This window comes from Amia ocellicauda, chromosome 8 (assembly GCF_036373705.1).
Source record: "Amia ocellicauda isolate fAmiCal2 chromosome 8, fAmiCal2.hap1, whole genome shotgun sequence".
Lineage (NCBI taxonomy): Eukaryota > Metazoa > Chordata > Actinopteri > Amiiformes > Amiidae > Amia > Amia ocellicauda.
The window spans coordinates 33,349,028-33,364,383 of record NC_089857.1 but is presented as its reverse complement, the minus strand read 5'-3'; the positions used below and the strand labels follow the sequence as shown (position 1 = coordinate 33,364,383).

Genomic DNA, 15,356 nt, shown 5'->3' with positions numbered 1-15,356 from the left:
ATTAACATGTATTTATACTAACATAATACACAAATGACTACAAAACATTTAGAAGTGAGTAGTTTTTTGAGATTTATGATTATGCTGTTACACCGTGTTATATACAATCATGGGGACAAATCACTTTAAAATATACCTGAAAAATGTACCTAATCAGTTTAAGATTGATATTATTGTAACCAAATTTCAGTTATATTAATCTATTCATTAATATCCAATATTTGCTTCCTATACAAAAGTTCAAAATAAAAAATAATGGGGTTTGTGCAGATCTAGATAATGTGTTTTTCTGTTACCAACTTCCCTGGCCCAAAGATATCAAGTCTTTTGTCAAAGTATGTTCATTAAAACTTTTGAAGCATCCTTTGTTATTGTTAGTTTGTTTTTCCCTTGGAGTACGATGGCAGACTGGCTAAGGGAAAACTAAGTGTGTGGGGGAAATAAAAGGTAGCCCATTAGCCCAAAAGGTTAGCTGGATGCACCTTCTTATAAAACCAATAAACAAACTTACTTTTCCAACATATAGCTTCTGAAATTGATAAAGAGTTGTGCAGTCTTATAAATGGGAATAATTTATTCCATAATGTTTAGAAAGCATTTTAAGAAGAAAGACAAGCAGTAATACTTTGAGAGAAGCACAATTCAAGGAATGCAAAGTAGTACAAACTTATGGCCAAAAATTACTATATTTTTAACCAGCAATACCATTTTGGGGCAGTTTATACCACAATCGTAGTAGTTTTTTGTTTTTTTTCCCAAAATGATTTCCCTTCCCCAAAACAACAGACAATACATGCATTTGAACAGTTGTAAAACCCTTTTTTCTCATCTGAAATACTGCATGTTACTCTTATTTAAATTTTCATCTTTCAAACAAATAATACAAATACAAATACATATGCAGGTCTAGTTAGGAATTCCACCACATTGGCATATAGGATATGACAAACAGAAACAGGATATAGCCACTGGTTCATGTCTTGCATAACCTTTTGTTAACTATTCGCATCATGTATGAGGCAGAGTGGCACACTATCTGTGTTTATATATATACATTCAACATACATGTTTCTATGTGGCAAAGAAGGTTTGCTGCTTAAACGCTGCTTAAGGCATTACCAAAAAAATAAAAAATAAACAGTCATGATTCTTCAGTTGCAGCATTTGGTCACTTTCCCCCCCCCAAAAATACTACTGTAGTGTTGTCTTGAATGCATAGGAACCATGCTTAAAGTGGTACTTACAGTTCCACATTCAAAACCGTGAATGTCAAGCAAGCATTTTTCGTTCAAGTTTATACTTTTCTTATCATTTCTGGTCCCAGTGCCAACATGGTGAAATTCATCATAGACTGATCGACAGAGCAGTGATGAAAATAAACATTTATTTTGTAGGCTATTACAAGCCTACAGGTTCTCACTTTAAGAGCTCAATCAGATTTTACATTTGCAGAACAAGTAGGTGGCAACCATTCATCTTGCTTAATACAAATATGGCAAAAAGTCTATTCTAGTATCAAGTTTTATGCATTGCAATCTTTTGTATGCAATTGAGTACTAACCTGTAATTTTTAGGCCACGTTGTCTGTAAACTTAATTCTTACCTCTTTTTAAAAGTACTTACTTTAGATTTACCAAAATATTTCACTGAAGTAACTTCTATAAACTATATGAAATATATATTTAAAAGGTCAAACAGTGTTATACTCACAGCAATACACCTGCACGTTATCCGTTGCTTACACTTCTATTACATAATACTATCAGACCAGAAAATGTAAATGGAGAAGCACACTAAAGTAAAAAGACTTTTAAAAAGTACATTGTGTGGCAAAGTGTCCTTCAATAAACTTACTAGTGAAATGCAGGAATGGGGGAAAAGGTAATAGATTGTATAAGGGGCTTTTGGACTGGTTTTAAAAATCCTTAAGCATGCACCTTTAACATTCCTCAGTGCACTGTATAGAGTGGAGCTCCAATCAGAATATGTAATTGCTTCAGAAGAGTTACATTTTACACAACAGCTACACATTACTTCAGAATACAAATCAACTTACTTATGAATTTCAGTCTAACAAAATATTATTTTTCACACAGAAGTAAGGAATTGGTTGTATAACTGTTACTCCCTGATGTGTGTAACCCATGTATAAAACAAAGAAAAGAAAATAGGGCTATCCACACAGACATTTTCATTTTCAAAGTTAAAACGCTACATTATTAATATTACTTTCTTTCTCTTCATCTTTCCAAACTGCCATTTGGTTTGGATTTTTTCCCCACCGCAATATTTAGGAAACAAATGTAATTGTACAGTTTAATAGCAACATTCAATATAAAGGGTGTTTTAAGTGAGGAGGATTATTTAACCTTCAGTTTTTCAGGCACAACTAATTCTATAAGGCAATATGTACAATAATTATAATAAATATAAAGTTTAATGAAAAGGAATACATTCTGAAAATGAGCTACTGAAACAAATCCTGTAAATGTTCGTAGCATAATTCAGGTATAAAAGTGGTGACGAAGTCCTCCCATAACATTACAGGCAGTTCATGTTTGTACTGACTCGTCATTGATTTAAGAAGTTCACCCAGTTAGGTGAAGCAGATGAAATCTTTATTTTATTTTTTGATACAGAGATGATCTCATTTATAGGCACCAATTCCGTGCACATAGCGATTTCATTAGCAAAGTGATACTCAGAATCAGGAAGGACATACTACAATACTGTATATAAATGCACACACGTGTCCTCACATTTAATGTATTGCTCTGAATTCAGAACCAGATTGCCTTCATTTACTGCAACATAACCGAAGTATTGTACATGTTCAGGGTTTACTCTGGAAGAAACCATTAAAATGGCAAGTGCTCTATTTGTGGAACCAGTTTCTGGTCTAGACAGGTCCCCGTATTTTAAATTGGGAAATTTTAAATACAAATTTAAGTTTATGAAATGTCTAACATCTACTGTAATTACTCGTATACTGCTCTGTATGATAGCAAAATTTGAAAATCAAAGTGCGAAAAAATAATACTAATGATCCTAGTTGAGACATGAACTCGCAAAAATGTACATTCTCCTCTCTTAAAGTAAATAACATTATTCATAATGTGATTTAGCTAGAAGACGTACAATACAATTACATTGATACATATTTTCAATACAGCACATTCAATCTGCCAAAATTAATGATTACAAAGCCAATATGGATGCTGCCATATATATATATATATATATATATATATATATATATATATATAGAGAGAGAGAGAGAGAGAGAGAGATGTATGTACAATGATTATAGCATTCGTAATTGCACTATACCTACAACCAGGTTCAATACAATTTAAATTACAGGCGTATGTTAAGGGTATAACCAAAAAAACAAAAGAGGATTGAAATGGGGGAAGGATAATGAAAGCCAAATTAGAGATGACCACTAACTTTGGTACATAAAAAAAACAAACTTATTTTCTCTTCTGAAAACAAAACATTTATAAGCTCAGATGCAGTTCCAACTGGATCAAGAAGTAAAAATTAAATCAATGTCTTCTTAAAAGCAGTTTCCGAAAGAAATCAGCTCATAGCCAAGAAACAGCTTCAGTCTAAAGGTTTAACGAGGTCCTCTGCTCGACTCACCTAAAAAAACAACAAAAAACCCCCCACCAAATTCTACATTTTCATTACTTCTAACAAGTAAGAAAAAAACAGCCATTAAAAAAACTCATCTACTCCAACATGTTTAAGTTGAAAAAAATGTGTACTTCACTTAGGCAGTGCCAAACAGCAGCTGCTCCATTAAACAATCTTTATTTTCTGCGAGTAGATTTGCATAAATATCTTAAATCCTATATTAAAAGATGTCAACATAATACGACCAACCACGCACAGACATCAAAGTGTTCTATAGGATTGCTTGGAATCTGAAAATATTACACAATGTGCAGAGAGCACTCAAATATTACATATTTATCAATTTGCTTTATTTGGCATTAACTATACAACACTTTCTAAACAAACCCTATGAGGGGATGCCACAAAGTTTTACACAGGCTTCAGGCTTGGCATTCAGGGTCTATCAAGTCAGTTTCCAATCAGTGGTTTTGGTATTTCAAGAAATAAAACAGATTAGAAAAGAATGGGGAATCAACATTCATGGAAATGTAAAACTGTACTAATAAAACAAAAAAGCTAATCTAGAAGCACAAAATTGCGGCTTCCAGAAAGCTTTCAGCAGTCTGGGAAAGATGTAGTGTTTATGGCATTTTTTGTTTGGCATCTGCAATAAAAAATGATCCTAGAAAGCAAGTGTGGCACAGTGTAATCAAAATGTAAATTCCATAAAAGTTTTGTTAATAAGAACTACCTTTGCCTATGTCTGTGTTTCAGGATAACCACGTCATATTACTTATACATTTTATACGCACGCATCTACCTTTTTATGAATGAGTGGCTAACTGTCTTTGTTTTCCTTTGCAGTCCAAGATGAAGATATGTAGTACCTAACTGGATGTAATAATTTATACATATCAATAATTTAAAAATCACAGTATCAATAATTCTCATCCTTCACTAAAAAGTACATAAATCAGAAGACAGATGGCTTAATCTAATTTTAATCTGCTTCTGAATCAAAATTTACCCCTACCCTTTTGAGTGCACAAATGAGATTTGAGGGGGGAGAAAAAAAGTTCACGTTTTTGCCTAGAAATTAGGAATTGTGCTGCAAAGTGTTCAACAGCATATTCCAACCCCCAATTATTTTTCAATTTAAATAAAATCATAATATTTACTATAAACTCTGCACACACAGAGTCCAGGATGGCAATAAATTAGTATTATGCAATTATTTGTTGTTTTTCACAGATAATACAGTCACTTTCATATTCTCTTCCATCACCCAATCTAGGCGGAGCCTCTAGACCAGATTGTACTCCTTCAGGTTCAACTGTAGGATAGTGTCCTTGACAGCAGCAAAGACAAAGCGGATATTCTCTGTGTCTGTGGCACAGGTGAAGTGAGAGTAGATAATTTTGTCACTGTCAGGATTCAGGTCCACGAACATTTTCAAAATGAACTCCCTTGCTGCTTGGGCATCACGCTGTGGACCTGAAATATACGACAATATATGATTATGATTAAAGAAAACAAAACACTTAATGTGAAGTCATTATTCACAGGTCTTCAAGGCTGCAAACTGGATTGTATCAGTTAGTTAAAAACCCTCTATAGTGACAACAGCCCATAGCATAAAGCAAAAATAACCTCCCCCCCCCCATAAAAAACAGTAAATTATAATGATGTAGCTTAATTTAAGTAAAATTACTTTCAGCACGGGTGGCCAACATTACAGTGTAAATCTCAGTGAGACTCAGTATGACTCAAAAGGGAGCACAATAAATAAAAACAAGAAAATGGTAGTATGTTTAACTGGTGTTCTCCCGGTTACCCTCAGTAAATTATCATTTTCAGCAGAAGACTGTTTTCAGAATCTAAACTAAAAGCCAAATATTTGCATTATAATTATAAATCATCCAAAACAGAGCTTCACAAACTGCACAAAAACACACATTTTAACATAACTTATAAAACCTTTAATACAAGGAATGATGTCATGCAAAATGTAATGTTTTGCACTTTCTTAAAAAAGTTTGTGCTCATTCTTCATTTTCAGTAAAATACTTAATTCCCATCATTTTGTTCATGACACTGCTTAACATTAACTGCCCTGCCTTTATTTACCAATTTCCTAATTTACTGACTGAAAACCTGGAATGCTATAAAACACTCAACTTTCAAACCTTGTTTTAAGGTTCGCAACATTACCCCTACAACAGTTTGTTTGGTAAACATTATCTATAAAATTAAATAAATACAAATCCCAACAAAGTTTACTTACCATCATATTCAGGAAAGTAATCAACAAGATGAGAATACATAATCTTCTCTTCTAGAAGGTCCTTCTTGTTTAAAAATAGAATGACTGATGAATTCTGGAACCAGGGATATGTTATTATTGTCCTAAAAAGTGCTTTACTCTCTTCCATTCGATTCTATTACAAAAAGAAAAAAAGACAAGTTGCACAATAAACACACTGTAAATTTACAACATGTTGTGGGGGGTTTGTATTTTGAATTATTTGAAAGGGTAAGCTAAGATGTCGGGTTTAATTTAAAACTGCCAAAATGGTTATTTTTATTTTTTATTTGGAGATATTTACCTAAGGCCTGAAATGGGATTAGTTTGCTTGAAAGTGTTCTTCCGGTTTCAACCAACTCATTAATAGGTTGAAGATAAGACGCTCTTTACATACATCACCTATGGCACCACAACCCTTTAAAGTCAACGAAAGGCAAAATCTAGATACTAAAATGAGCAAAATGAGATATGCTTATCCTGAATCAGGTTATCATTAGTGGATGAACAGAAGAGCAGCTGTGAATTGTTGCACTACATATGATGTGATAGAATCAGGATGGGGCTTTCCAAGGTACCACTGGGCATGTACATCAAAATCAGTTTAACTGCACAGAACACTCGCTGGTCAGGCAAAGACATCTGGACAAAATGTGCATACATCCTTCTTAACATTTTCCTCTACATTGAAAATGCCTCTAAATTGTTTATGCTGCTTCCTTATATTTCAGGTTTCTGAGTAACCATTTCCACTATAAACACCTTTAAAATGTGACCATCACCATGTTCAAAGATTAATCGTATAAAAACCACACTGCATAGATACAAATGAGGGACTAAGAGTTTCTTGTTGTCTTGACCCTACATTTCACATACACTTGATAGGCTATACCACAGTTTTTGCCAATGAACAGATCACAATTTTAAATTATATTAAGGCTCCAAAATAACTGCCCTTTTTCTTAGCAGATTAGCAATAGCATATCGAGAACATACTCTTCACTTTACATTTATACTTTATAAATCCTATAAAAACTAACAGCTTGATATTTATTGAACTGTACTGAACTGTCTCCAGGCTTCGGTCTGACTTAAAAACATGGTAAAGAATGCTTAAATGTTTAAAGTCTGATGTATTCCTTAGATGCGGAATTGCCGAACACGACAGTAGATCAGCTAAATACAAAATTCTGAATCATTATGCTGAACTGTGAATCTGCTTGCAGTGAAGAGATTTTTCAAAGTAAATAATTGAATTACAACCATAGGTTACCTGCCTCATTTTAAGGCCAAACAGCAGCTTGAACCCTAACCCTAGCCAAAACCAAATTGTCAATCTAGACCCATACAAATGAGTCACACACGACTCCATCAACTCCTAATCTGAACAGCCTGAGTTCACTGGGGACTCTAACCCTAGGTCAGACCTAAATGTAACCCTAATTTGCCACGTCACAAAATAATAAATGTTACATTAAGACCATTGCTACTTTCATATGTATCCATAAATAAAAACTTTTCATTGACAAATTCTGTAGTTGGAAACATTTGGAAATTTCCCAGTCATGACTTGTGATTGGTAGCAACATGTAGCAAACTTCGTCCTTCATTAAAAAAGGTATTAAAGGAGGACATAAAACACTATTTCAGTATGATACATCTCGCTGTTTACACAGAATGTCAATTTACAAGTTTCAGTCCAAAATTACTGAATCTTTATTTTTACACAAACCATAGATAAATCTGCATTGCATTAACACAATGTTCCATCTCTGATGGTGATACCGTATCGTCCATTTGTGTATCCAACATTGCAGGCTTCTAACTGCGGTCTCTGTGCAGTGTGTAACAGGAATGATGAGCTTATGCAAACTGGCCTTTTTGTCTGTTCCAGGAAAAACAAGGAAGCAGCAGACTAGAAATATGACGAGAGCCTAAGCTACCTTCATCCCTGACCCACTACACAACATCGTACACCTCTAAAATCCCTTGAACACCCTTGAAAGACAGACATTATATGCATCATCCTCAAACAAAGCTACTCCTACAAATAAAGGAAAGACTAACCATCACCATTAGAGCAGAGACAGCAGTCTTGAAGCCATACAAACCGGACTAGATAGGATGTGGCCTTATAGCGCATTGCAAGCTCTTCCTTATGTGACAGGAACTGCCAGGTCTTTCTGGTTAGATCACAAAATGGTTCACATTGTTTAAATGTAATTTGTATTACTTTTGTTCTGATCTAGACAAAAACAAAAAGAACAGGGAATGAAGTGTATCGTTCAGTAGCGGAAAATAATTAAAAAATGCAATAACCGCTGAATTGGTCAGTGGTCAAAAGTTATATATATCCAGAAAAGCAGGAAATAATTTTTGAAAGTTTCATAAACATATGCACATTCCCTTGAATTATGCAGAGCCTTTACCATAATGTAAATACTATGGCAGAGTACATAACGTTTAGCAAAGCAGAGATCAGGGTCTATTGTTAAGTGGATGTTCCCCGCATGCTTTTTAGATTTATTTTTTAATAATTTTATATTTAGTGACAATACTGAATGCTTAACTTTACTTATTGGTCTCTGTGAAACTATCAAAAGTAAAGCATATACAGATCTATGGTTATAAGACATATGATGATTCACTAACAGTAGCTCCTGCTGTTATCACTGGCTAAATCAAAATTACTGTTTATGGACTATATATGCATAAGTTCTTTAATTAGCTTTTTTTGGCAAACTGAAAAGTTTGATTTTAACCAACTGGATTAGACATCTATATTTTAAAGCATTATGCAGGGATGTGGCCTGGGTGGGACAGGTCAAAAAAGACCCCCCAGAAACTGCAGATCAATTCTACTAGAATCCAAGAGCTCTGTGATTATTCAACATCAATTACACTGGTTGTAGGCTTTTGTCCAAACTATTCCTTAGTGACATAAACGTCTACAGAGTTTACTTCCCCAGTATACAACCTCTCAGCCTCACTGGGTCAACTGATGTCAGATAAAAGCGCTTTCTTCCCAGAATTGAGCAGCCTTAATTATTTCCTTCCCTCTCCCTGGGCAATTCATTTAACTCCTACAATGAGTAATACAAAGCATGTTAAGAAGCAGTGGAAACTCAACGAGAAGAGTACTCGGTCATCCTTTTAAGGAGGTTTATTTTACAAGAGCTTACCATAAACTCTACTTCATTCTCAAAGTGTTGTAAATCTATTTGCAACCTCATCAGAATGTAAAGAAAATCTCAGAGCAAGAAAATCAACACCGTCCATTCTGATGGATGGTTAAGGTTGTCATTAAATCCCGATAGCCCTGAGTGTCAAGGATTTATTGGTTTTTGGTTGTGGTGCCTCCAAGTTTGATAAATTCTGGTCTTTTCAAAATTCCACCCTAAAGCAATACAGATGCACTGATGAGTCTGAAATAGTTCAGCTGCCTTACTTAGCACTGTAACCTTTCACAGCTAACAGTTTTTCCACATTGCAAACATTTTTATAAATCGAAACAAAAAGAGAAGTAGTACTTTGGAATGACTAGTAGTGCGTCAAACATTTCAACATACATGTTGCACTTCTACAGTGTAAAATAAAGTACTACAGGATGCAAATGATACACACGCACATATGCATATCTCCCAAATTAAATGCATATTAAGTAAAACACTTGTGTCTTCTGTATATTGTGGATAAAATGCTTTTCTGAGCCAAAGGAGATAAGGGAACCCATGTGTGCTGTATTCCAAACCAACAGCAAAATAAGTGGCTTGTGTGGGAAGGCGGTTGATAAAACATTTTAATGTGTGTATTGTAATACATGCTATGATGTTCAAAAAGAAAGGAATACAAGATTTAAAACTCAAACAATCATAAAATGATGGTGTGAAGAAGAGTTTTGCAAGTCATGCAGTTTCTGATTATATTATATTACAGAAAGATAATTAACCCAAATGGTAAAATGTTTCAAGATCTGAATACTGGGAGGTCTCAAAAAACATAATATTCTGTTGCTGTTAATGAGTCTCTGCATATCCCATGCTGTGGTATGGTATCCTAGTATATGGTATTATGGCCAGCATGGAAATATCTCCACCAAAGTATTTGCTGAATTACTGAGAATGTAAATTGTAAGTGGGAAGAGTGTTTCATCTGTCTAAGGTTTTGAATAATAGTGCCACGCTGGATGCAGAATATAGAAGGAACTGCAAATTGCCATTATATTATATTTAAGATGTACTTTAGTAATAAGACAATGCACATGCTCTGCCCCCCACACCGGTCGATTACGAATACCCCCCCCCCCCCCCAATCGGCCAACAATCCACCTGCACTAGCATCCCCCCTCTCCCCGTTTGGTGTGCTTTGGTGCCAGTTTAAATTTGTGCATTTCACACATGTTGTAGGAAAAAGAAAACAATAAAAATATATTAGATAATGGTTTAGAGTCTCTTTTGTAAAACAGTGTGTGTGCAAATGTGTCTGGCAGAAGAATACATCTGGATTTGGCAGCATCCCATAAGTGTAGGTACAAGCGAATGGACATCAATGGAAGTCAGAAACAGCTGTATAAACCCATTGCCAGCCACCGAAAACAAACCAATGCCTTCTCACTCAGTATGGAGACAGTCACCTTCAGTCACACTACACATGAACAGCACTTATGATCCAAAATTATTCTTTCAAAATAACACCTTGTGAGAAATCTTATGTCTGAAATTGTGTATGGCAGATATGCACTTTTGAATTTTCTGAAATAAGAGAATGTAAGACCAGATCATAAGGCTGTATACATGTATACAGAGGTGAAATGTTGAAATTGTACCCCTGAAATGTGCTACAGTATATGCATATGTGTACATTTAAAGCAACAAATTATATCACAGTTGCCTTTACATTTAGATTTTATCCACATAAACATTCCATAATAAAAATACCACAGGGCTTTAAGTAAATTAGAGAAGAGTAATATATATCAAACAGAACAAGGAAAGATGCCACTTAGGGTTTCATTCACTAAATGGTGGTAAAACAAATTGACCATAATTATTGCATATCAGAGAGAGACACTACACACACACACAAATGAAACATATTTCATGTGTAGAAAATGTAACCGTTTTTCTCCAGTTATACCAAGATACAAGTTATATATATGTATTATTATTATTTTATTTTTTTCGAACAAGCAAATAAATGCACGAATGCAAAATAATTCAAATATTTGAATGTAAGGTGCCTGTAGTCTGCACTATTGGCATTGGATGTAATAATTCATAATTCTTGGTTTCTGATATTCCCGTCTGAACATAAGCCCACAGAATAAGCTGAACAAAATATTTAAAGGGTTCATTTCACTTTCATGATTGCATTGTACAAAACACAGAAACATGAATCCTGTGTTCATCCCCACTCACCTCGTTGTCAGATTCAACAAGCACTTGATCGTATTCACTGAGGGCCACCAGAAACATGATGGAGGTCACATTTTCAAAGCAGTGTATCCATTTTCTCCTTTCGGATCGCTGCCCACCTACGTCCACCATCCTGCAAACATGCAGACAGTGTTAATTGGTTATGCTACACAAAAGCAACATCTAGGATTCTCCAGTGAACACAGCAAAGCAGTCAATGTTCTGAATGCAACATCTCTTTATAAATCAACAGTTTATAACCATATCAACACAGTGAAAATAGTCCATGCAAGGCACAGTTGCATGCAGTTAATTATTTAGTCAGACATGCTAATGCTTTAAAGGGGAAACAAAATCTGCCTGAAGTACACACTTCTGTATTGAAACATGCAATAATTAAATAACTTCAGTAGTAGAGTTCAGGGTCTATTTGTCAATCAGGTCCATGATCTGACCTACATTTAAATTCCAGAACACTGTAAAAATTAAACCAAGTTTTTGAAACAGACCGTCTACCTGAAAATGACGCTTTGTAAGTCGAAAGGGTACTCAATGATCCCTGTGGTTGGGACTCGGACCCTAAGCACATCTTGTTGGGTGGGCAGATAGGCAGGTTCTGCTATACGGTCCAGATCATTTAGATAGCTATAGACAGGGAGAAACAGGAATGCAACACGATGACACGATGATCCCATTGAGGGAAAGCAAGGGAGGAAGGAACAGAGGCAGGGTGATAGAACAGGTTATAGGGGAGGGAAGGAGGGAAGGAGGGAAGGAGGGAAACGGGCCCATCACTCTCTGTCATGGCAGACAAGGATCCTCCTCATCGATGAAGCACTGGGAGAGGCCCAACGATGGTGCACTGAATTCCCTGTTTATAGCCAGACTGGGCCAACCATGGTTTCCCAGTGACTAGGTGAGTGTCTCAAGAATTTCCTTAGTTTGTAAACTCCAACAATATATATTCTTAAAACATAAGCCACTATGAGACTAGTTTTCATTAGACATCTGTTAGTCAACACGGTAATTTGTTATTTTAAAAAGCCCACATTTCCATATAAAACGGATAATGATTTAATGTAAGGCCAGGAAATTTTAGATTGGAGGATTCTGGGAGTGTACAACCCTTGTGACTAGTAAATGTACTACAGGCCACAATCAGTACCTGAACAGAATATTCTCCAGATCAAATGGCTACTCAATGATGCCAGTGCCAGTAGTGGCCATTCAAACTCGAAGCACATCTTGCTGGCTTAGCAGATAACCTGGCACTGCAATACGGTCAGTATTGCTAAGGTAGCTGCGGAATAAGAAAGGATGTTAGAACCTTAGGACTTTTATTACCTCCAAGTCATATTAAAACACAAGCGCCCTTGCTCTTGCCTTTTCACATGAAGTTCCTCAATTAGCAGATGATAATACAAAATCGGGTCATAACACATAAATCAAATATTCCCAGAATATGCGAGTGATAATCTGCACAGGAATCGAGGAGGGGGAGCAAGGTTTCAATAGCAAAGCATGGCATGTTCCTGTACAGGGCTCGTGGTGCACAGCAGAATGACATCCATTTCCCCTGATGCCAACCGTGAATGTGGCATACAATATTTTTCTACAAGGGTTTCATTGTTTCATACTCCAGAGTTTCTGAGGATCATTATATTGTATACCAAAGGTAACATTACTACTTATGAATCTGGTATAAAATGTATATTTTTTTAATCTAAATACAATATTTTGTGTTAAGGAACCAGGCAACTTCATATGGGATTATACATGATGCAGTAGTATTAAATGAAAACCTGTATCCATAAGAAAGGACAGAAAGACACATGAACAAGGTATGTTAAGAAGTATATTCTTTTATTTTTTACTATGAAAACAAGGCCTGTTGACAACCCATTAAAATACCAATTCAGAACAAACTAAATTATAGTATTTGGTAAACAAATAGCCCAAATCTGTATCATGTAAAACACAGATCAATGTACTGCAGGCCAACCTATCTTGGAAAAACCTATTTGCTTGTGGTTCCGAGTCTTAAGTTTTTTTTTTTTCAGAGTTAAATTAATTGCATTGGAGAAAGAAAAAAAAATGAAAGTATACAAAATCAGTTTATTTAAATAAGCTTTAGTGTCCCAGCATCTCCAAAAATGTAGGTCAGAAATAAGCGTGAGAGAGAGAGGTCTCTTACATTAAACAATGCATTTTTTCCCATTCTATGAACAAGAAAGATCTGGGTCTATACATAAACAGTGACGGGCCACACAGATACAGATGTCTGTGTGTTCATTTAATACAAGGAAGTGTAAAAGAAACAAGTGTCTTGTGTCTGGTTATCTTATTTAAAATGCAGTGGAGTTTGAAGATTACAACCATTTGATAAAGACTGCTACATTTCATTACATGATATACATAAAAAAAATAAGCTATTTAGTGCAAGTCAAGAATCATAATTTCCTTTCATAAAACCTACTCTCCAATTATCATGCTTAGACCAAGTGTAATGACTTTTATATGATAATTAACTGAATATACATCAAATTTATACTGGCTTTTACACACTAGGAGTGATAAGCAAGATTCCTAGAAATCTATTTGCTGTGGAAACATGGAAAAACACAGAATTGTCAGTTTAAATCTGTGAACTATGCCAATTAATGTATTTTGAATGTTTATCTTACCACTGGGTGTACTTTATGCACTGTTTGCAACATCGTCCACTTGTGATCAGTTCCTTAATACTTAAAACTAATAAACCTGGGGTTATTTTCTGTGCTCAACGTCGAAAATGAAAATGTGTCTGGAATGCTGTGTCTCTACTTCAATAGCATCCAAAAGGTTAACGAAAACTAAAGTTAGGATAAACTATAAACTGTTATGCAATTTTCAATTTCATTTCTGGCTGTACATAAAACATCACCTTTCTTAAAGAGAATAGTGAATACGGTTTGCAGTTAAAATGATATTAAAATGATGTAGCCTGTATTACTTTTTTTTTTGGGGGGGGGGGGGGGAATTAGGCTGATGGCTCTCTATGGGATCCAACATTGATTAAAATAGTTAATATTTGTATAAAAGTGTATAATAGTGCCAATATATGGTGTATATTCTGTTAAGTAATACTTCATTTGAACGCTATATTTAGTGCAGAAAAACTATCTAATAAAATAAATAAAAAATATGCATCACAGAAAACTAGGATTCTTGGTGATGAGATCAGACTTCAAGAAATAAATTGTTACACATTATCAGATGTTGGTCTGCCTTGACAGCCTTGAAGACAATGGAAATTAAACAGTATAAGGATTCAGTCTTCTCTGTAACCATTATTTGATTCTGCAACTGGAGGCAGCTTGAAAAAAAGGTTTACAAAGTTGACGTACTCCACTGCCATCTAGAGGCAGAAATACCAATTTCCAAAGGAATACTGTAAAACTAAAACCACAGACAACATTGCTGCTGAAAAAACAGTCTGGCCTTCAGCAACTGAAAAAGTCTGGTTAGTGGGATTTATCACTAAAAAGAGACATAATGAGTATGGTTACACTATTTTCCTTCAGACAGGTGCAAGGTATACCACAGGCTGTAAGCAAACAAAATGTTTACATAAAATTGATTAATCACCTGCATTACAAATGACAGCGTGACTGTACTTACATGTGCAGAATAAGCTGCAGTAAATCTAATACCATGCATCAACACAAGAACTGCAGCAGTAGTATAGAACAGTAGGAGGTGATACTGTAAATCAATAAATTGTACCAAAAAAATATGGAAGGACAAAGTAGAACTAGCAAAATAGCACTTCCATACTGTAAATAACTACGTGTGTGTATATATATATATATATATATATATATATATATATATATATATATATATATATTGAGCTGTACTTAAGCTTTGCAGATCAGAGTTTTTTCTGAACTGCAAATTTATTTGACAGTGTTGTATCTACTTCCAGATTTACTATACTCAGTGCTTGACATACTCCACACGAGTTTTGCATGGGCTTT

At 34.9% G+C, this 15,356-nt stretch overlaps 1 protein-coding gene across 2 annotated transcripts in view; it reads right to left on the bottom strand.

Annotated features, from left to right (window-relative positions):
• Nucleotides 1-554: 554 nt before the first annotated feature.
• The window catches only part of LOC136754892 (guanine nucleotide-binding protein G(q) subunit alpha), a 40,888-nt gene continuing 26,086 nt past the window's right edge, over nt 555-15,356 (bottom strand). For both annotated transcript variants that reach the window (XM_066711107.1, XM_066711108.1), the window contains exons 4-7: nt 11,854-11,982; nt 11,341-11,470; nt 5,906-6,059; nt 555-5,115 (exon numbers count right to left, since the gene is read on the bottom strand). In XM_066711107.1, the coding sequence (XP_066567204.1) occupies nt 4,925-5,115; nt 5,906-6,059; nt 11,341-11,470; nt 11,854-11,982 (604 nt within the window). In that variant the 3' untranslated portion in view covers nt 555-4,924. The remainder of the gene's footprint in view (nt 5,116-5,905; nt 6,060-11,340; nt 11,471-11,853; nt 11,983-15,356) is intronic.